Below are 19126 nucleotides of genomic sequence, written 5' to 3'. Positions count from 1 at the left end.
CAATTCCAAGAAGAAAGACTTTCTGAAACTTCATCTAAGAGCATAGTTAAGGCAACATATAAACCAATATCACGATTATCACCTGTATTACAATATATCTTTGGAGTTAAAAATCTCGTAACACTGTTGAATCGAGGTTAGACATTAATTAGTGCAGTTGCATAAAGCTACTCTAGTTGTATACCTTTCACCAGGATCAGATTACTCTTGGCAGAATTGATTCGTGGAAAGTTCAGCAACCTTGAGATTAGTGAAATATTTTCGATTCTTGATCATAAAATTGTCAATTCAGAATATGTCAACTCAAAACTATACGACAAACAAAAGTAATACTAACAAATTAGCATTATTAGATCAATTATGTTACAGATTAGATCAAATAATGTCAACCCAAAAATACAAAAAAAAGTTGCTCTAGAAGGAAAAGAAGAAGTGAAAGCTATCGTTCTAACATTATTAGACCAATAATGTTACAGATAGTAATACTAACAAAAGTTTACATAAACAACAAAAGGACCCAGAAAGGGGGCACGTAGTAATCAAGCTGAATCGTGTTCTACAGTATCATACCGCTTACTTCTGTGACTGTGACTGTGACTGTAACTCTCAGATGGGCCGTATGCTCGACAACATAGAAGAAAATACAGGAAATTAATCAAACTCAGAAAAGCAACCAACCAGTAATAGTAGTCCACATGACCCTTATTCAGATTGCTTGATAACCAGCTCACCTTTCCCCCAGTGCTTGTAAAAGTATCAACAAGATTAACCAAGAGGCTACCCACCACACTTGATACCGCCATTCCTAGTGTGAATATACCCATCGCAATGCTTGACATGCTCTTAGAAAGGTGAGCATAATAAAACTCTATCTGACCAACAGCGTTAAAGGCCTCAGCAAATCCTAGCAACACAAGCTGTGGCGCCAGCCACAGTGCTGACATGTTGACCACTGCATCAGGTTTATCTTCCAATCCCTCATCAATAGCAACTTTTCGTCTGATGGATTCCACTACTCCAGCAATTGTCAGTGACGCACATGATAACAGTAACCCAGTTCCCATACGAACTCTAGGTCCAAGCCCACGTGGCATGCCAAGGTACTTGGCCATCAATGGCACAACAACACGATCATAAAATGCTACCCAGAACGTGATAGTCACAATTGAAAAAACTTGAAAAGTACCTGCTGGAATTTCTAAACCTGCAATGATATGTCGGTCCATACTTTTCGCTTGAAGGGTTGTATAGCTGTTGTTTAGAGCTACTAGCATCATGATTCCTGTAGTCCACATAGGCATAATTCTTAAAATAGATTTAAGCCTTTCCACTCTCTCCACAGAGCAGAGGCTCCATGGGTTTGATGCAGATCCGTCTGGATTCAAGTCCCTTGCAGGATCTATAATTACGCAAGCATTGTTTAAACACCTACAAATTGCAACAGATACAACACAATCAACTACATAGCTGATTCTGAGTTCTATATAGCTAAAAACAAGAAACCTCAAAGCATGTAAGGTTGGTTGCAGAAGTATATAGACATTCAGTGATGAAGAATGACAAACTAAACCATAAAACACTGTGAGGTTGGTCGCAGAAGTATTCAGACAATCAGTTATGAAGGATGTCAAACTAATTAAGTGTACCTTACGTGATCACTTGGGGTAGTGGCCTCAGATTCATTTTCGCAATAGTAATGCACTTCAGCATCATCAACAGAGAAACTAATTTTCCTTCTCCGGTATGCAGCTACTGGAACTTGAAACAAACCAAGAAATAAGTTTTCTTTGGCCTTTATATGTACATACAATGGAGAACCGAGTAGGAAGGTCACAAGAGAAAGAACCATTAAAATTGCAGGCACACCAAATCCAATTTGCCAGCCAAATTTATCTTGGATATACACAATAAATGTCAGGGCAATGATAGTAGACAATCCTGTTGAGGCATAATACCAGTTAAAGAAACTATCTAAAACCCTTTCATTATTAGGGTTCTCTTTATCATTCACTTGATCAGCCCCAAAAGCCAGGGAACAAGGTCGCACACAACCAGCTCCAATGGAGATTAGGCCAAAAGAGCCGAACAAAACAAGATATTGAAGCGAAGTAGCTGTGTCACAATCATTACTATACTTTGCACAAGGTGAAGGTTTCATCCATGGGAACACAGAAGTCGACCAAAGCATAATTGTTCCCTGTAAAAAATGAGCACGCAGATTCTTAGTTTACTGATGCATACTGTTAATTGAAATAGCAAGTCAAATGAAGGTTTAAGCACGATAACTAATTTCTTCAAGAAATTACTACAGTATTATCAACTTAATGTTGCCCACTAACAAAAATGTAATTCTTATATAGATTCCAAATAAATGAAGTCCAATAAACTTATCCCTTTGTTCGTTCAAACATGAGAACTATTCACAATTTCCCTAATCCTTGTGGAAATAACCCTATTCCACATAAGAGCTCTTATTTCAATGAATAGTTGACTAAAATGACAATACATTACCTTCATAAGAAACTTTCCATAGTTCTTTCCTTCACAATATTATCTAACTCACTTAATAGTATAATTTCCATTCCCATTTACAGAACCACCACAAGTCTCATACTCCTATATTTTTCAAAAAGTAGCATATTTCCTTATACTATCATATCTTAAATCATTCAAAGGATGAACTAACTTAACAGAACAAACATAGAGTTTTACGTAAGGGGACCAAAATGCTTCTCTTAGCAAGGCAGTAGGAAAATTAACGGCATTGCAACTTATATCAATCAAATGCCGTCACATTGAACACAAATGCAAACCAACATGTCCTATTTTATCAAATACTCTATTAAGTACTATATACATGATTTCAGGAGGAAAACAAGCAAGAATTATTCAGAATCCTAATAAATTTCCCCAGAAATAGTAAGAACCTGAATTGGAAATAGTATTTAAAACAAAGACATCAAACAATCCAAAAATCAACTTACAAGAAGGCTGCAAAAAGTCCCAAAAGCAATGACCCGAAAACGACCCAAGTAAGAATCTGAGAGAAACCCCCCAAAAATGGCCAGTACATTGGAAGCAGCAGACCATAGTGACAATATGATACTCCCTTTTGCAGCTTCCAAGTGATACACATTCATCAAGTAAAATATCATGTTGGGCAATAAACCATAGCTTGCTACCTTCTCAAATGACTCATTCACTGCCCATAAAAATCAAATTACAAAACCAAAAAATGCAAACAACCCATCAAATATTAACATTAAGCATTAACTAAGCAATAATTACACCAATTGAAGCATGAATATGCTATATACATGTATTTCTAATCCAACAAACGAAATATACTTAATGATGCAAAACCCAAAAAAAAAAAAAGGTAAACAACCCACTAAAAGTGCAAACTTTAAGCATTAAATAAGCAATAAAAACACCAATTGAAGCATGATTTTGTTATATATTCCTAACCCAACACAGGAAATAAATTCAATGTATATTAGTCCTTAAGGCTGCATATATCAAACTGTTAAAAGAAATAGTATAATCCAAAATCAGAAAGAAGTATAAGCTAATAAAAGAATTGGGAAAATGCTTAGAAAGAAGAAATTAAGTTGTACCAATAATGAAAGGCAGAGTAAGTAGACCACCCCTTGTTCTGGGTTTAGGGGATTCATGATGTGAGTTCTGATGATTTAATAAAAACACCCTTTTTTCCTCTTCTACACTCTCATCAATCGCCATTATTTGATTTCTTTGTAATTTAATTTCAGAAATTGCAGAAACAAAAAAATATATATTGAGCTACTGAAGATTGTATAGTTATGAAAAGCTGAATATATGAAATTGAAGAGAAGTTGATGTTGATGTTGATGTTGATGTTGTGCAAGAATAAGATATTAGAATCCCAAGTCAATGGGATAGTGAATACGACCGTCTTCGCATTAGTTACTGACACAACGCGAGGCCCTCGTGGTTTCTTTGGTACCACCATAAATTTATGTCATGTTTTCTGTTGCTCTATAGTCTATTCTTTATTTGGGACATATAATGGTCAAGAGATTGCCAATGGGTTAGTCTAGACTATAGGCTGGGGTGGTATTCGATGTAAGAGTCTGCTTTGATTGATTGGAGCTGAATTGAGCTGAACTGAACTGAAATGAACTGAATATTTTTATGAGAGAAAAAAATTAAGATAAGAACTGAACTGAATTAAAAATAAGCTGAAGATAATAGGCCCTAAGTTGGGATGGGACACGGGAAAACCCGAGGTGGGACCGGGTTGGTTGAGGAAAACCCGACTTTGGCTAGTTTGTGGATCGATCAAATCATGTATGAGTTGAGTTAGATTGAGCGATTTATAGGTTAGAAAGTGGGTTTGAGACCATTTTTTTTACGTAGTATTTGTATTTATCACTAGTTTTTGTGAATAGATTTATGTCCAAAATACAAAAGTGCTACTAGCATTTTTGTTTACAAAGTAATCCCGGCCTTTGTGTGTGTGGGGTGTGTGTATTTTTATTTATTTATTTATTTTTGATAACTTTGTTGGCATGTTTACCAATACACAACTTCAAATTAACTTTGATACGAAAGCGTGATCAAAGTTAGATATGTAAATAGGGACAAAAATTTGGTAATAGTGGTTAAAAAACACGCAAAGCATAATCATTTGCAAACATGAAATTAACAATATTGGGGTTTCGGAAACTTTATCAATATTTATTAAAATGCATGCTCGATCATGATTTCATGATCTATAAGTGATTTTGTTTGAAACAAAGATAGGTTTAAAAGCTTGCGTGTAAGTTTGTAACTAGTGTATATATGCGAGTGTGTAAGTATGTTGTTTTGTACTCTCTCCATCCTTTATTATTTGCACTATTTGACCTAAAAAGCTCTCACAAAAAGTATGTTTATGGTGCAATCAAAAGAGGATTGAGGGAGTATGTATAAAGTATCTTATACTTCCTCCGTTTCTTTTTACTTGCAACACAGCCTTGTGGCACGTGTTTTGAGGTCGGGTTTATGTAATGTAAACGGATAAATTATTCATTATAATTTTTACAAATGATACTTAACCCTATTCTAATTTTCGTGTAAAAATTATATTGATAAATTCGCTCGTTTACCCTCACTAATCACCTCCTAAAACTGCGTGCCTAAAAGGTGTGTTGCAAGTAAAAGAAAACGGAGGAAGTAATAATTTTACACAACGGGAAATACAAAATATAATGTGGATATTGATATCTATACTAATCTATTAAAAGGCGTTACTATAAACGTCTATGCGCCATGTAGACTCCCTTATTTAGACTCCCTTATTTCGCCACGTCACTTATTCAATTTCTTAGTATGCCACGTCATCCACACAAACAACAATACTCCGGTTCGAACACGTGACCTCTTAAAAGAAAGGTTATTGTTCAACCAACTAAACTAATTGTCAAATATGTTTTAACCTTGCACAATAAATAATATTGTACTATAAAGTATTGAAGACACATACACATACACAATATTAGATGCTCTTAAAATTAACAGTTGCACAACTATAAAAGTAGTAACTCGGGACAACGCCCGGATTACTCACTAGTTATAAATAAAAAAGTGATAAGCCCATCCATCTACCACCAAACTAATTGGCTTGTGACTTGATTATGACTTGTTTCTTAATTATGGTCACTGTTAGACGAGACAAGATAATTATATCTATATACGTAGTAGATTGTAAATTTCTCGAGCTAGAGAAAAATTATCACACAATTCAACCATCCTCAAAGAAAAGGGTACAGCTATGAATTTAGCTTGAATCTAGTACCAAATAAGAGTTTAAGAAACAAGTTCATAATAATTAAACCCCTTTAATAATCTATTAATGTACGTTCATTGAGGGAGAAATTTTGGCTACAATCTACAATCTCTAGCATTTCATACATACAAAGGAATGGCCCAAAATGGGCAAAATCTACACCACAACATTCATATCACGCATTACTATCCGGCGTAGGAAGAGGGTGACTAGTTTCGAAAGGCCGGTTAGGCGAGGACTCATCTATATCTACCACATAACCATGTTGGTGTACCTTCTTATCATCTTCATCTTCATCTTCATTTTCGTCGTCTTTATGATAATCTTCCTCGTGATCATCCTCCATGTCTTCATCTTCCACGGCGTGTATGATGACAGAATTCCTAGGGCTTTCATAGTCATCTTCCGGTTTTGATAGGAATGCCAAGGCAGTTACAACATCACTAATTAAAGGTCGTGTGCTAGCTTCTTCTTGTAGACACATTGCTGCTACTGCAAGGGCTTGATACAAACTTTTTACTGGATACTTGTCTTTTAGTAGTGGGTCTGCCATCTTTGTGAACATCTTTCTATCCTTAAAGAGTGGTTGTGCCTACAAGAAGGTAAAAAATTAGGCTTTACAAACTTCAACATGAGATAAACAGTTTATATACATTGCATAATAGAGTTGATCATGGGCCGAGCCATAAAAGGTTGTAGTACAACTAGTTAGTGCCTATAATTTATGCCCAAGTCCACAAAATCCGAGAAAGGGGGAACAGGTGGATCAACTTAGGTGAATTATGACCAAACTAGGTCATATTACTCATATACATACGCTTCTAAATTCAATAATAGTTCCTACACAAATTTGGTATGAATAACTAGGTTATAAACTTGCCTAAACATTATTGTTAATATAATGTAACAAATTTCTTTAATTTTTACTAATAGATAATCCAACATAATAATTCTCAAAGCCGCTACAAGTTTGCACAACTAATAATTATTAAAACAAATTAAACAGAGTTGCTAGTTAAGAATTTAGACATACCCAAGAAATGAGGTTTTGTTCAGCTGTTGGTTTAGTAGTATCAACGGCTCTCCTTCCTGAGATGAGCTCAAGGAAGACAACTCCAAAGCTATACACGTCCGATTTTGTGGTGAGCTTACCAGTCATGGCATACTCGGGTGCACAATATCCATACGTGCCCATGACTCTAGTCGATACATGTTCCTTGTCCCCAGTTGGACCAATTCTAGCTAGCCCAAAGTCTGAGAGTTTAGGATTAAATTCTTCGTCTAATAGGATGTTTGATGCTTTGAAATCGCGATAGATCACTGGTGGCTTGCTAGTCTCGTGCAAATACTCGAGCCCCTTGGCAGCTCCCTCGGCTATCTTCATCCTTGTCTGCCAAGACAAGGGCTCCGTGTTCGGAGGAAGATCTAGAATAGGTGTCAATAGACTAGTCAAACAATTGACTCGGCCTGCTAAAATCGGACCAAATATAACTTGATAACTCATGAAAATTTATCTAAAAATACACATTTCATCTAGAATTTGCAACCTAGCTAAAATAAGTAACATATAAAGTCAAATGTAATATTAACTTTAGAAGTTGACTCAACTTAAACCCGATAATTTTAAGTGATCTAAGATTTCGATAACCCTAAAAAGGAATTGATATTGATATTACCTAAAAGATGATCTTCCAAGGATCCAAAAGCCATATATTCATATACTAAAATTCTTTGATCACCATCTGCACAATATCCAATCAAATTGACAAGATTTGGGTGATCAACAAGGCTTAACATGAAAACCTCTGAAAGAAATTCTCTGTTTCCTTGCAGTCCATTCCTGTCAAGCTGCTTCACAGCCACAACCTGATTCAAACAACAACAACAACAAATAAAATTAAAGATCATTATTCCATATTCGCGACAAACTAAGCTAAATCTATGACTATGGACTAAACTTCATTTCCTTTAAAACTGCAATTATTTGACCAGCAAATTTGTCAATGCACAACTTTAATCATTAATCTTAAATAATAGATTAGTTAATATTATAAACCTTTGATACAAAAACATATTGAGACAAATCCAACTAATACGTGACCAAAATTCGTGTATAGAAAATGCATGCAAAAGCCAAATTGTTGCAATTCTAAGAAAACAAATTAGAGGAAGTGTGACATTACCTTGTCTACACCTTGAAGGTAACCTTTGTACACCCTCCCGAATCCGCCTTCACCTACGAGATTATCGATGCTGAAGTTATTGGTCGCGTTAGCCATTTGCCGAAATGTGAATGTTTGAGCTGCTGAAATCTTTTGGCCTGTGATTGATCTATCAGAATAATCAACCGTCTGCTGTTTCTTCTTACCTATCACATACATTGATACATGTTCGGGTTAATTTAGATCATATAAAAATATACTACATCCGTTAATTGTTACCTGCAACTTTAAAAAAATTTATATCTTACAAATATTACCCCAAAGTTGCACATATTAATATCATAACATATATTTTCCACCTTCGGTATTTGAATTAGATTATTATTTTCGTCAATGTTGTTTTTTCCAAAACCTTTTTTAACACAAAAAGGAGGCTACACCTCAATGCAAATCATTGGAAAATCATACTCTTTATCTTTACAACATGTATGTGTACATTAATAGTAACATCATCTATCCCTAAAATCATAACATATTAATCATGTAATAAGATCATTTTCAAAATCATTCTAGCATGCATTATGCTAATTAAAAACAAAAAAACTTGAAAATTTTAGCATTTTCAAATAACGAAAAAAAAATCCAAATTTAAAAAAAAAAAAAAACAAAACAAAACAAAAGAAAACCTTTGGTAGTAGTTCTCAAAGAGAAGGTCTTAACAACGGTAGCAATAGACATCTTAGCATGATAATCAGTACCATAACTCTCGTTATTCATAGTGCCTCTCTTGCTACTCCTTCTCCTCCTCCACCTATTGCTCTTCCTCGGCGTCGACACGAGGCTGCTACTGCTGCTGCTACGGCCTTCCTCGTCGAGGATTTCCGCCCTGCAGCAGCCAAGAAAGATCATCTTCTTTCAGCTTATTATTTTCCCCTCCTTATTTTCCTTCAAAAAAGCAAACACCCCAAAGTTAACTTTGCCTCCTTTAGCTTTTTATCATAAACCATTCATTACTAAATCAATTTCTCTCCTTTAAATTTAATATATAATAAACCAAAAAAAAAAAACCCCCCCTCTATTTTCTCTAATTTATAAATAAAATATAATATTTTCCATTTTATTTCCATTTATATAAAATTTAATTAAATTGAAACAGTTGGCATATTACAAGTCTAGGCCTGCAATTTTTGTTTGTTACAACATTACAACTATGTATTGGCTGCACGACCATATGTATGTGATTAGGTTGACAATTTGTTTTTTAACAGAATTAATTATCTCATCTATTTTATTTTTTTTCCTTTTTTATACATGTTTATCTCTTTTTTTCCGTAAACTTTTAACTTTTATTGGCTGATTTTTTAACTAAGGTGTATTATATCTGATCTTGGTCAACCTCGTGTCAGCATCATCCTAATAAACATTAATTAATTTTAATAATCATTTAATCATGTATGCATGTATTTGTACTTTCTAAATAGATACATGATCAAATGATCATTGAATAATATACTTACAAAAAAAGGCTTTTATATAAGTTGAATTAAGACTACATTCTTTTCACTTTATAAGATAATTAGATAAGATAAAATGTAATAAAATTAGATAAGATAAAAAGTAATAAGTTCAAATAAGATATGTGAAATCAAAAAATTAGCTTATGTGAAAAAAACACTACATAAGTTAAAAATTAGCTTATGTATGGTGCGAGGGAAATAAAGTGGTTTTAAAAACGTAATATTATTTCATCTCAAATTCTTGATCAATATGTGATTTACAATAATTACATCCCCATCCCTCTCTAATTTGGTTCTTTTTTCTTTTTTTTTTATTTATGTATTTTTTTTTTTTTTGGTGTACGTTATGCAAGGACGTTTGACCAAACATTTAAATAACAGTCAAAAATAAATAAACAAATTGATAAATTAATAAATAATCTAACAGCATTATTTCAAAAAGTAGGAATTAGATCATGGTACAAAGACTAGATGTATATTGTATACACGACTACATTAAGATAGAAGACTAGCTAATATGCGTAGCATTGATGTCAATGTTGTGTGATCAATTAATCAATGAAAATTGATGTTTGTTAATTGGAAAGTTCTAAGGTTTTTGTTTGGGTAATTGGATAGGTGGTTTTAGTTAATAAAATCAATTCGGAACAGATGAGCCATAAAAAACATACCAAGTATATACATATTGACATCATGACATATATGAGTAGTACTAAGGGTCAAAGGAATGATCAATTTGATAATGTAGTAACAATAAGTCAACAATTTACTATATTAGCAAAGGACAAGATTCTATTCCAATCACTTGAGAAAAACAAGTTAACATAAGGTGTGATAAGTTAACAATTAATTAAATTTTAATAAGATAGCAATAGCCACTAGCCCATTAGGTCATATGACTTGCAACCTTATGGCACAACCCGACCTGACATGAAAAAAGCGTAGCTCAAGCACGAAAACCATAGACACAGACAAGCTATCATGGCTATCCATGCGTACTTTGTCAACCCTATAGCTTTACTTTTCAAAATTGATTGTCTTTTTAAAAAATTAATATGACACGTAGATAGTGAGCTACGCTATGGAGTTTGGATCGAGCCTAGCCAATTTCGAAATAAATGAGTTCGACACGAGGCACACCCCATAGTAGCCACAAGCCCACAACCTAACTTCAATAATCAACACTTCATTCAATCATTCCTTCCTAATTCAAGTTTTTTACTTAAGACAAATGGAACAAAAATGGATAGTTAGTCAACCACGTGTTGTGCCACCTTTCATCTTCTTCCCATCTTAAAAAAACCCTCCTAAAACCTCCATTTTTTCTTTCTTTCTTCCTCCCCAATTAATATAATCACTTGTTAATTTGTTAATTTTGAAAAAAAAAAAGGAAAACAATTGAAATCAATTGATCTTCAAGCTCAACAACAATGGCGATCTTCAGATCCCTTCAGAAGATCATCAAAAACCCTAATCTCAAAATCATCTCAAAAATCAAATCCCAGCAACCATTTTCTCGAAACCCTTTTCTCTCTCCTCTTCATTCTCAATCTCGCTTTCTCTCTCCTCTTTCCTGTGACGTCATCATCTCCCCTTCATTCTCTCTCTTCAATGGGCCCCTCTTCCTCTCTTCATCTCCATGGATGCTCTCTCAATCTGCTACCCCACTTCTTGTTCGAAGCGACGTCGTTTTACCCCGTAGCTTCAAGATTTTGCAGAATGCTAAATTAGGGTTTCCGATCAATTTAGGGTTTGTTAAGCCGTCTTCTGATGCGAGGGTTGAGAAAATTGATGCTAAGGTTGATGTTAATGGCAGTGGTTTGGTTGATAGTATTGTCAATTTGCCTAATTTCGTCTCGTTTGCGCGGTTGCTTTCAGGTCCTTTGCTCGGTTGGTAAGCATTTTAAGCTCAATTGCTCTTGAATTAGCTAGTCTATCTTCAATTTTGCTGTTAGTGATGTTTTTGTAATAGTGTTGTGTTAAGAACTTTCAAGATTCAAGAACATAATTTTAGTACTAGAAGAAAGCTACTATGATCACTTTTGGTTCTGGATGAGCCACAATGGCATTACAATTTACGAACTTGGGAGGAAGTTTCGAACTTGTGACCTATTGTACAAATGCCCTCGAAACACTAGGCCAAGGCCTCATTGGTTGATCACACTATTATATGTGACAAACTATTGTTTCGACATTGTGGTAAAATAATAAGTATATGCACTATTAATTTCGAACTAGAGAATGTCTTACTTTTAGAATGATGATATAATAGAGGGATAGCTTAAGTGGTTAGAGCTTCCCTCCCGGTTCCGGTCGATCACGGGATCGATTCTCATCCCCGCCCATGTGACTCTCTAAACACCAAAAAAAGAATGAGGGGGATAGCTACGGTGAGTTTATTCCCGGTTTCCCCTTACTCTATTGGACTTCACAAGACTAGAAATCATAGGGGCTGTAGTCCTGTGGAGACTTGTAAAGGCAAGGATATGGTGAAGATTTTTTAAGATCCACAATAACATGTATGCAATTGTGTCGGTTTATGTAAATGAGTGAGAGCAGTCAGCAATATGTTGAACTTATGCGCTTATAGGATTTTGGCTTGACTGTCTTCATAACTTATGCTGAACTTATGCTTGCAATAAGTGTTTACCTTTATACCTGTGGCTAGTGTTAATTCCATGCTGTCTTTTGTTCGTTCGGACTCTTCGGAGGATTGGGGAGGTGTTTGGCTGATTGACTTGAGGAGAAAAAGAAGGTTTTGATGTAATCTGATTATGTGCAGGATGATTGTAAATGAATGGTATCTTCCGGCATTTGCAGGATTAGCCATTTCTGGTGCTTCAGATTGGGTGAGAATGTCTTTCAATCGTGTGTCATCAGATTTTTTTTATGATCAAGACCTAAGTCTTTTTGTTTATGTAGCTGGATGGATTCCTTGCCAGGAAGATGGGCATTAATTCAGTTGTTGGCTCCTATCTAGATCCTCTTGCGGATAAGGTAAAGGAGCTATTATACTCTCTTCCAAGCTTCATTCTTTGAAATATCATACACAATACATAAAAGAATGATACACTATAATTCTCTCTTCCAAGCTTCATTCTTTGAGAAATTTCACACACACTATCTACAAAAGAATGATACATTTGTCCACTTATCTTAAAGGTCTGCAATTATGCATTTTGGTGGTACAGGTTTTAGTTGGATGTGTTGCTGTTGCAATGGTAGAGAAAGGTCTTCTACATCGTAAGTGACCTATCTGCTTACATGTGGGTTAGGAAAAAGAATTATGTTCCATATTTTGTATTTAGGCTTCGTTCTTATAAAGACATGATACACTGGCTTTTCCGAGTTTATTCAATGCTTTTTTTCTTTTTAGAAAATAACAGCAACAGCTTAGTAAATAGTTATTTCTGTTCTAAATTAAAATTACAGCTTCCTTGATACTTTACAATTAAGAAAAAAGATTTTTATGAAAGGAATTGCTTGTTTGGTTTAGTTTGAGTTGCAAATGTCATCCCATCTCCTCCATTTGATGTCTTATCTACTTCTGTAGAATTTTCGTGCCTTGGGGAATAGAACACAGCAGCCAAATATAAATTGGAGTCATTTTGTCTCATTAACTTTTCCATTTTCTGGATCCTGAAGTTTTATATTTTTGTGATGGTTCAAGTGTTACTGGTCATTATTTGATGATTTGAATCAAGTCTGGGATATGCATTTGAATTAGTTCTATGCCATTCATGGATCATTTGTTTGGTTCAAGTATATGCATAAATATCCTTGCCATATACTAGGCTTGGCTAGTTGGGTGTAAAATCACAGAGTGAAGAGCATAAGTTAGTAGTGTGTACATGTTTGGAGAACTAATTATGAAGCTTTGGTGGTAATGTGAAGCTGGACTTGTTAGCATAGTGGTGCTGCGGGACGTAATGCTTGTTGGCGGTGCTTTCTACAAAAGAGGCAGTAGCTTAAGTTGGCAGGTTAGTCTCCTCTCATGAATTGGTAGTTATTGTAAAGGGGGAAAAAATATATTTTGCTACTTTACAAACAGAGATCTTTGTACAGTGGAAGAGTTGGTACGACTTCTTCAATATTGATGGAACGCATCCTGAAAAGATTGAACCTTTATTTATCAGCAAGGTGAGTATTTTGGTTTTTGTGGAGCTCAGTTCCCACTTCCTGGTTTGTGTTATGGGGCATGTGTCCTCTTCAGGCCATGACAAGTCTTTGGGCAGGTAAATACATTTTTCCAGATCATCTTAGTCGCTGGTGCCTTGCTGCAGCCTGAACTTGGTACTCCTGAGACACAGACATACGTCACATATCTGAGGTATATTGGTGAAAGAGTATTGTTGTTTATACCATTTGGTTGACATGAGCTACTAAGCAAAGCTGGATATATGTTATTTGGTGCAGCTGGCTTGTGGCTTCTACAACAGTGGGTTCAACTGCAGCATATGGAGTGCAACACATGAGGAACAGATCACTCTTTAGAGTAAGGAGTCGTTAAGGTGGAATATTCACCGCTTCACTCTTTAAGTTGCAGAATGATTCCGCTTGATGGAAATGATGTGCACTATGCCAAGGCCGGCCTGTCAGACTCTTCTCTACGTCATGCATGATTTTTGACTCGGAGTTTGTTCTTTTCAAGTTCACTGGGTAGTAGAGAGTGGATCATTTATGAGAACCTGAAAGCTATAGTGATGATCAGACTCCAACCTCTCGAGCTGCAAGAGTTTTAACAAGTGAGGACTGATTACAAAAGAAATGGTGATTAGTCCTCCTATGCTGTACTTTGCCTTTTTGTAAATTAATAGTTTAGGATGTAGATGCGGCGTAAAGTAATGTAAAAGGGAAGATGTGCTGTTGGTCTATTGTCATGAGTACTATTCCATTTGTTGTCTGTGGATTTCATGAGTATCACAAAAGAACACAACTCCAGAGTATCACAAAAGAACACAACTCCAGGATTTTTGCTTTTTCTATCTTCCAATTTTGAATAATGATTACAAGAGTTCCTCAAAAAAAAATTGCAAAGCCGTTTTTAACAAGTTTACACCAAACAAAAACATATTAGAGAATCCAGATGAAAGCATAAAATTCTTTTCCACTTTAGTACTTTAGTCTTTACATGAGATCTCGCATGTAATACTACTCATACAAAGGTGTGCACATTAGAGAATTCAGAATTCTAACCCTCTTGATCTCACAAATCACTACAAGACTTAGTGTGTGTGAGGCTCACCCTGCAGCTGTTGAGGTATTAATGGTAGTTCTTGGTATCTCAATAGCAATAATAACCGCCTCAGCTACAGAAGTAATGGTGTAATACAAATTACAAAACACACTACACAGAGCCGTTCAAAGACAGTCGTCTACAAAATAGCAAATCTGAATGTATATGTTCTCTGGCTAGATTTCACAAATTATTGCTGCTTGCAAAACAATAATTAAACAGCAATGATGAGAGTGGCCATTCAAAAAGCACCATCACTAGGTCAAAGAAAAGATTCTAAGGAAATATCAGCAAGCAAAAAGAGCTAATGACCTTATCTTATGTCAAAAAAGCTTAGTATCTAGGCTTAAGAACAAGGAGGAGCTTTTACAAAATACAAAGTAGTACCCAAGCAGACATCTCCGCTACAATGTTATTAATAGTATAATATCCAACAAAGCATGTGAAGATCAATTCTTTAGTCCCCCTTACTGTGATAGCTTCTCTTCAGTTTCTTTCCAAAGATCAGCATTGTTTGGGAATTTCTCCTTCAATAGAGCAACAAGCTCCTTGGCTTCATCAACCTTTGAAACGCTCACCAGACCTTCCACAAGAGATTTCATGGTAGTAAAATTCGGAACCCAATTCTTCTCTATACTCTCCTTGGCAATCTGCAATGCAGTCTCATAATCACCACCTTGGCACAAGTAGTATATAAGAGTAAAGTAGCAATCAGTGTCCGGTTTACATCCATGATTGATCATTCTCTTAAACAACGTCTTTGCATCCTCAAGTTTCCCTTCCCTACAGAACCCATGGATCAAATTAGAGTAGGTAATTGAATTCGGCTTGATATGCCTTTCAAGCATCCCATCCAACAGAGCCTTAGCCTCGAATGACCTTCCCAACTTACACAAACTCTGGATCCTGACATTATAAGTGCTGAGCCCTGGTTTCAATCCATGCTCTTTCATTAACTCTAGTACTTTTCCCACATCCTCAAACTTCTGCTCCTTGTAAAACCCAGCAATCATATTAGTAAATGTTGTTGCATTTGGCTTAATATTATTTCTCCCCATCTCAGCCAAGATTGAATAACCTGAAGTCGACTCACCCGCCTCACAAAAAGCCTTGATCACAGTATTATAAGTTTCAATATCAGGCTGAATGTTATACGTTTTTGGAAAATCCGTAAAAATTCTCTTGACCTCGTTATTTTTCTTAGCAAAAATGCAAGAAAACAACAAAGCATTGAGTGATTTGACTGTCCTATGTATACCCAGTTCTTCCATTTGCTGAAAAGTATCAATGGCATTTTGGAGCATACCTGCAAACAGCATTGTTCATCAGTTTGTTGGCGAAAAAAAAGGTAAACTAGAACTTGCAAATTCAGAGATCAGCTGGGTCTGGACATCTAAACTAGAAACAAACACACCATGTGTTCTCAATTTCTAATCACCTCAAGTTCACTTATCTGGAATGATCTTAACCTATCTCAACATATCAAAACTTGTTAAACTTACCAAACTTATCAGAAATTATTTATTTATGTCCCAATAAATTTGTTTATTAGAAACAAACACTTATATAAATTTATTTATGTCCCTATTTGAACTTAATACTCCAGAACTAAATTCTCTTAAGGTGAAAAGATTTGAATGGTTTCACTAACCCACATATGCCCAGAAAATTTGAGTTCAGAACTGTCAGATTGACATAGCCTTCTTTACTCCATCACATCGGCAAGTTTCAGAGTTAAACAAACAAGATTAAGAACCACCACCAAAATTACTCCATCACGTAACCTTGTATATCTCCATTGTCAAATACCATAATAATTGCATATTTGATCTCATTCTAGCTCGAAAACTTTCAACATCAGAGACACAAATTAACCCCAAACCAAAAACTTCCCCTCTTAATTGTGTTATTATCCCTCATCTAAAACTATCTTTCAGAGCCAAGTTCAGCCAGAACAATGTAAACTGAATCACAAAGTTCAAACATTATAAATTTCTCACCATAATCATCCCCCAAATCATGTTCCAACCACATTCAACTTCACCCAACACACACATCAGTTCGAACTGACAAATAAACCCGAAACCTAGTTTTTGCATCTAAAAGGGATATCAATTCACAGTTCAGAACAATTCAATGTGCAAATTTGCTCATAAAAGCTGTTATAATCAGTAATGTCATCACTTCTGTCGTCGAAGGTAAAATTAAGTCTATCACACCACCTTCAACAAATGAACAGAATATATACAATATCCAACTCATAATTTGACTTTGCACTGACCCAACACAATACTCAGAAAAATTACAACTTTGAAACAATACTAAGGATTTAAATTCAAATTCATCCAACTAAATTTGAAGCTAAAACAAGAATTTACACATTTCTAGCAATAACAATTGATTAATTTACTCAATTCATCATTTCCAATACCCAAATCCAATTCAAAATCAAGCACAAAACAAGATTTTCCTATTAATTAATTCCTCAGTTCACAGTTCTAGCAACAACCCAAATCAACAAAATTGCCAAGTAACCTAATAAAATGAAGAAATTGATAAGAAAATGAAGAGAAACGTTTCATACCAGCTTGCCCATATAGTACAATAGAATGTGCAATAAATCGCTCGTTTCGCAAATCTGGGCGTTTCTTAAGTTCCTCAATAAAAACGCGAATACCCTCGAAGTAATTCGATTCAGTGAGCTTAGAAACGGCGACAGAAAAACAGATGCGATCAAGGTGAGATTCTGGGGTTAAGGAAGCTGCTCTGCAAATGTCGAGGATTTTTTCTGGGTTTTTCTCGGTTTTTAGGAGAGAAAGAGCTGCCCTAGATTTCTCTTTGCTTGTTAAGATTGTTTTGGAATCTGAGCTTAGGATTGATGAGGGAGATAATGAGTAGTTTCGGAGTTGAAGAATTGATCTTGATCGAAATCTGGCGAATAACGCCATTGATGAAGGTTGAAGAAAGGTTGAGGAGAGAGAAAGAATAGGGTTTTAGTTTTGGCTTTTGGGGGGGTTTATGAAGTTCTGCAGAATTGTACTCCGACTCGTGGAATTGGCTAGTAAGGGTCTAATGGGTCGAATTGATAAGCTCGTTTCATTAAGGGTCTGTTTTCATTTATTAAAAATAGTTAAACTGAACTGTTTATGAGGGAAGGAAATTGAAAACTGAACAGAATTGAGTTGAAATTAAGTTGAAGAGAACAGACCCTAAAATCGATACGGACGTAGCACAAGTGCACGACTTTTAACTTGGAAACTAGTTTTTAGGCCTCGGGTGATGCCCCGGGTTATTACATTAATTTCAAGATTAAATTATAAAACTTCGTTTTTCATGTACTAAATGTATTGAATTTGCTAGCTTGCAAAAATGTCTAATACGAATATATCGGATACAAAATACGTCAAAAAAGGGTATATATGCAACTTTATAAGATCATTAAACCTCTCATAAATACGTAAAAGCTACTGCGTAATAAAATATCTTAGTCTAATACACCTCTTTGTTGCAAATTTTGCATGTCCAACGAAACTTGAGCATTTTCACAATGAATCAACTTTTCATTTATTTGCTAATCCCTTTAAATGATTAACGTAGTTAATTAATGCAATTGCGCATTAGATAAAGTGGCTCTTTCACTGGGTGTCCCTAATATAAATGAAAGAGAATACGTCACTTGACATGTAAGAAATGTAACGAATTTATTCATATGCTAAGATATCTAATATATCGAATACAAGTATATAAGACATGCTACCTACATGAAATGTCCACGCAACTTAAACATAAAAAGACAAAATTATTGATTATCCAAAACATGAAACATGAAATGTCCGTATAGCTTACTTTAATGTTGCAAATCAAACCACCAATGAACCTTTAATACTTACACTACCTATTAAAATCTCAAACTATGAGTTGATAATTGCACTAAACAAATTGGTTACTTGAAATTTTAAAAAAAATTAGCAAGTCACTTCCAACCCATAAATCAATTAATATAATGAACTAATAATTTAAATTAAAAAAAAAAATATCCGTTTTTGGATCGGGGGGTTTGAACCCGACGTGAATCGAACACGCAACCTTCTGATCTGGAGTCAGACGCGCTACCATTGCGCCACGGATCCTGTTGTTGACTGATTAGCTTCCTTAATCAATATTACAGGACACTAATTACTATTTACTGCAGTAATTTTGTTATTATTCCAAATTTACTTTCGCATTGGACTTTATATGATCTAATGTATTATCAGATTGGATTAAATATCATTCACTGATTGGATTTACAATCATTCTAGTTTTACAGGAATTAGATGATTGATGAAAATGATTAAAAAAATAATTATTATTCATAACAAGGTGGTTTCAATGCTCTAATATTTACTGTATCATTTTGTTC

At 35.0% G+C, this 19126-nt stretch overlaps 4 protein-coding genes and 1 non-coding gene across 5 annotated transcripts; 1 reads left to right on the top strand and 4 right to left on the bottom strand.

Moving 5' to 3' along the window:
• Positions 1 to 417: 417 nt before the first annotated feature.
• On the bottom strand, positions 418 to 3756 carry LOC145612642 (protein NRT1/ PTR FAMILY 1.1-like). Its single transcript, XM_081667967.1, has 4 exons — positions 3618 to 3756; positions 2985 to 3202; positions 1647 to 2197; positions 418 to 1428 (listed from the first exon to the last, which is right to left on the bottom strand). Exons 1-4 carry the CDS (start codon positions 3739 to 3741, stop codon positions 540 to 542), a joined length of 1782 nt encoding a protein of 593 aa, XP_081524093.1. The 5' UTR covers positions 3742 to 3756; the 3' UTR covers positions 418 to 539.
• A 2228-nt stretch (positions 3757 to 5984) lies between these two features.
• LOC145610903 (putative serine/threonine-protein kinase PBL23) lies at positions 5985 to 8922 on the bottom strand. The gene is made up of 5 exons (XM_081666165.1): positions 8658 to 8922; positions 7993 to 8177; positions 7486 to 7675; positions 6843 to 7234; positions 5985 to 6401 (listed from the first exon to the last, which is right to left on the bottom strand). The coding sequence occupies exons 1-5, from the start codon at positions 8878 to 8880 to the stop codon at positions 5985 to 5987; spliced, it is 1407 nt and encodes a 468-aa protein (XP_081522291.1). The 5' UTR covers positions 8881 to 8922.
• A 1827-nt stretch (positions 8923 to 10749) lies between these two features.
• On the top strand, positions 10750 to 14436 carry LOC145612643 (cardiolipin synthase (CMP-forming)-like). Its single transcript, XM_081667968.1, has 8 exons — positions 10750 to 11382; positions 12271 to 12337; positions 12411 to 12485; positions 12680 to 12731; positions 13383 to 13468; positions 13554 to 13628; positions 13724 to 13818; positions 13905 to 14436. The coding sequence occupies exons 1-8, from the start codon at positions 10919 to 10921 to the stop codon at positions 13996 to 13998; spliced, it is 1008 nt and encodes a 335-aa protein (XP_081524094.1). The 5' UTR covers positions 10750 to 10918; the 3' UTR covers positions 13999 to 14436.
• A 276-nt stretch (positions 14437 to 14712) lies between these two features.
• On the bottom strand, positions 14713 to 17709 carry LOC145611549 (pentatricopeptide repeat-containing protein At1g11630, mitochondrial-like). Its single transcript, XM_081666892.1, has 2 exons — positions 17309 to 17709; positions 14713 to 16030 (listed from the first exon to the last, which is right to left on the bottom strand). The coding sequence occupies exons 1-2, from the start codon at positions 17670 to 17672 to the stop codon at positions 15192 to 15194; spliced, it is 1203 nt and encodes a 400-aa protein (XP_081523018.1). The 5' UTR covers positions 17673 to 17709; the 3' UTR covers positions 14713 to 15191.
• Positions 17710 to 18782: 1073 nt separating this feature from the next.
• TRNAW-CCA (transfer RNA tryptophan (anticodon CCA)) lies at positions 18783 to 18854 on the bottom strand. Its single transcript has one exon. It is a non-coding gene; the product is annotated as a tRNA-Trp (tRNA).
• Between the last annotated feature and the right edge of the window lie 272 nt (positions 18855 to 19126).

This window comes from Chenopodium album, chromosome 24 (assembly GCF_948465745.1).
Source record: "Chenopodium album chromosome 24, dcCheAlbu1.1, whole genome shotgun sequence".
In the NCBI taxonomy this organism is placed as follows: Eukaryota; Viridiplantae; Streptophyta; class Magnoliopsida; order Caryophyllales; family Amaranthaceae; genus Chenopodium; species Chenopodium album.
Note: the sequence above shows the minus strand (reverse complement) of the source record. Positions and strands in the feature narration are given on the sequence as shown.

Excerpts from the sequence above, each read along its gene's own strand:
- LOC145612642 (XM_081667967.1), bottom strand. The coding sequence starts at position 3,741 with ATGGCGATTGATGAGAGTGTAGAAGAGGAAAAAAGGGTGTTTTTATTA. Across the intron at positions 3,203-3,617 it reads TACTCTGCCTTTCATTATTG|TGAATGAGTCATTTGAGAAG; the intron begins GTACAACTTAAT and ends TTTTATGGGCAG. Across the intron at positions 1,429-1,646 it reads ACCCCAAGTGATCACGTAAG|GTGTTTAAACAATGCTTGCG; the intron begins GTACACTTAATT and ends TGCAATTTGTAG.
- LOC145610903 (XM_081666165.1), bottom strand. The coding sequence starts at position 8,880 with ATGATCTTTCTTGGCTGCTGCAGGGCGGAAATCCTCGACGAGGAAGGC. Across the intron at positions 7,235-7,485 it reads CTTGGAAGATCATCTTTTAG|ATCTTCCTCCGAACACGGAG; the intron begins GTAATATCAATA and ends CACCTATTCTAG. Across the intron at positions 6,402-6,842 it reads AACAAAACCTCATTTCTTGG|GCACAACCACTCTTTAAGGA; the intron begins GTATGTCTAAAT and ends ACCTTCTTGTAG.
- LOC145612643 (XM_081667968.1), top strand. The coding sequence starts at position 10,919 with ATGGCGATCTTCAGATCCCTTCAGAAGATCATCAAAAACCCTAATCTC. Across the intron at positions 11,383-12,270 it reads TCAGGTCCTTTGCTCGGTTG|GATGATTGTAAATGAATGGT; the intron begins GTAAGCATTTTA and ends GATTATGTGCAG. Across the intron at positions 12,732-13,382 it reads AGAGAAAGGTCTTCTACATC|CTGGACTTGTTAGCATAGTG; the intron begins GTAAGTGACCTA and ends GGTAATGTGAAG.
- LOC145611549 (XM_081666892.1), bottom strand. The coding sequence starts at position 17,672 with ATGGCGTTATTCGCCAGATTTCGATCAAGATCAATTCTTCAACTCCGA. Across the intron at positions 16,031-17,308 it reads TGTACTATATGGGCAAGCTG|GTATGCTCCAAAATGCCATT; the intron begins GTATGAAACGTT and ends TGCTGTTTGCAG.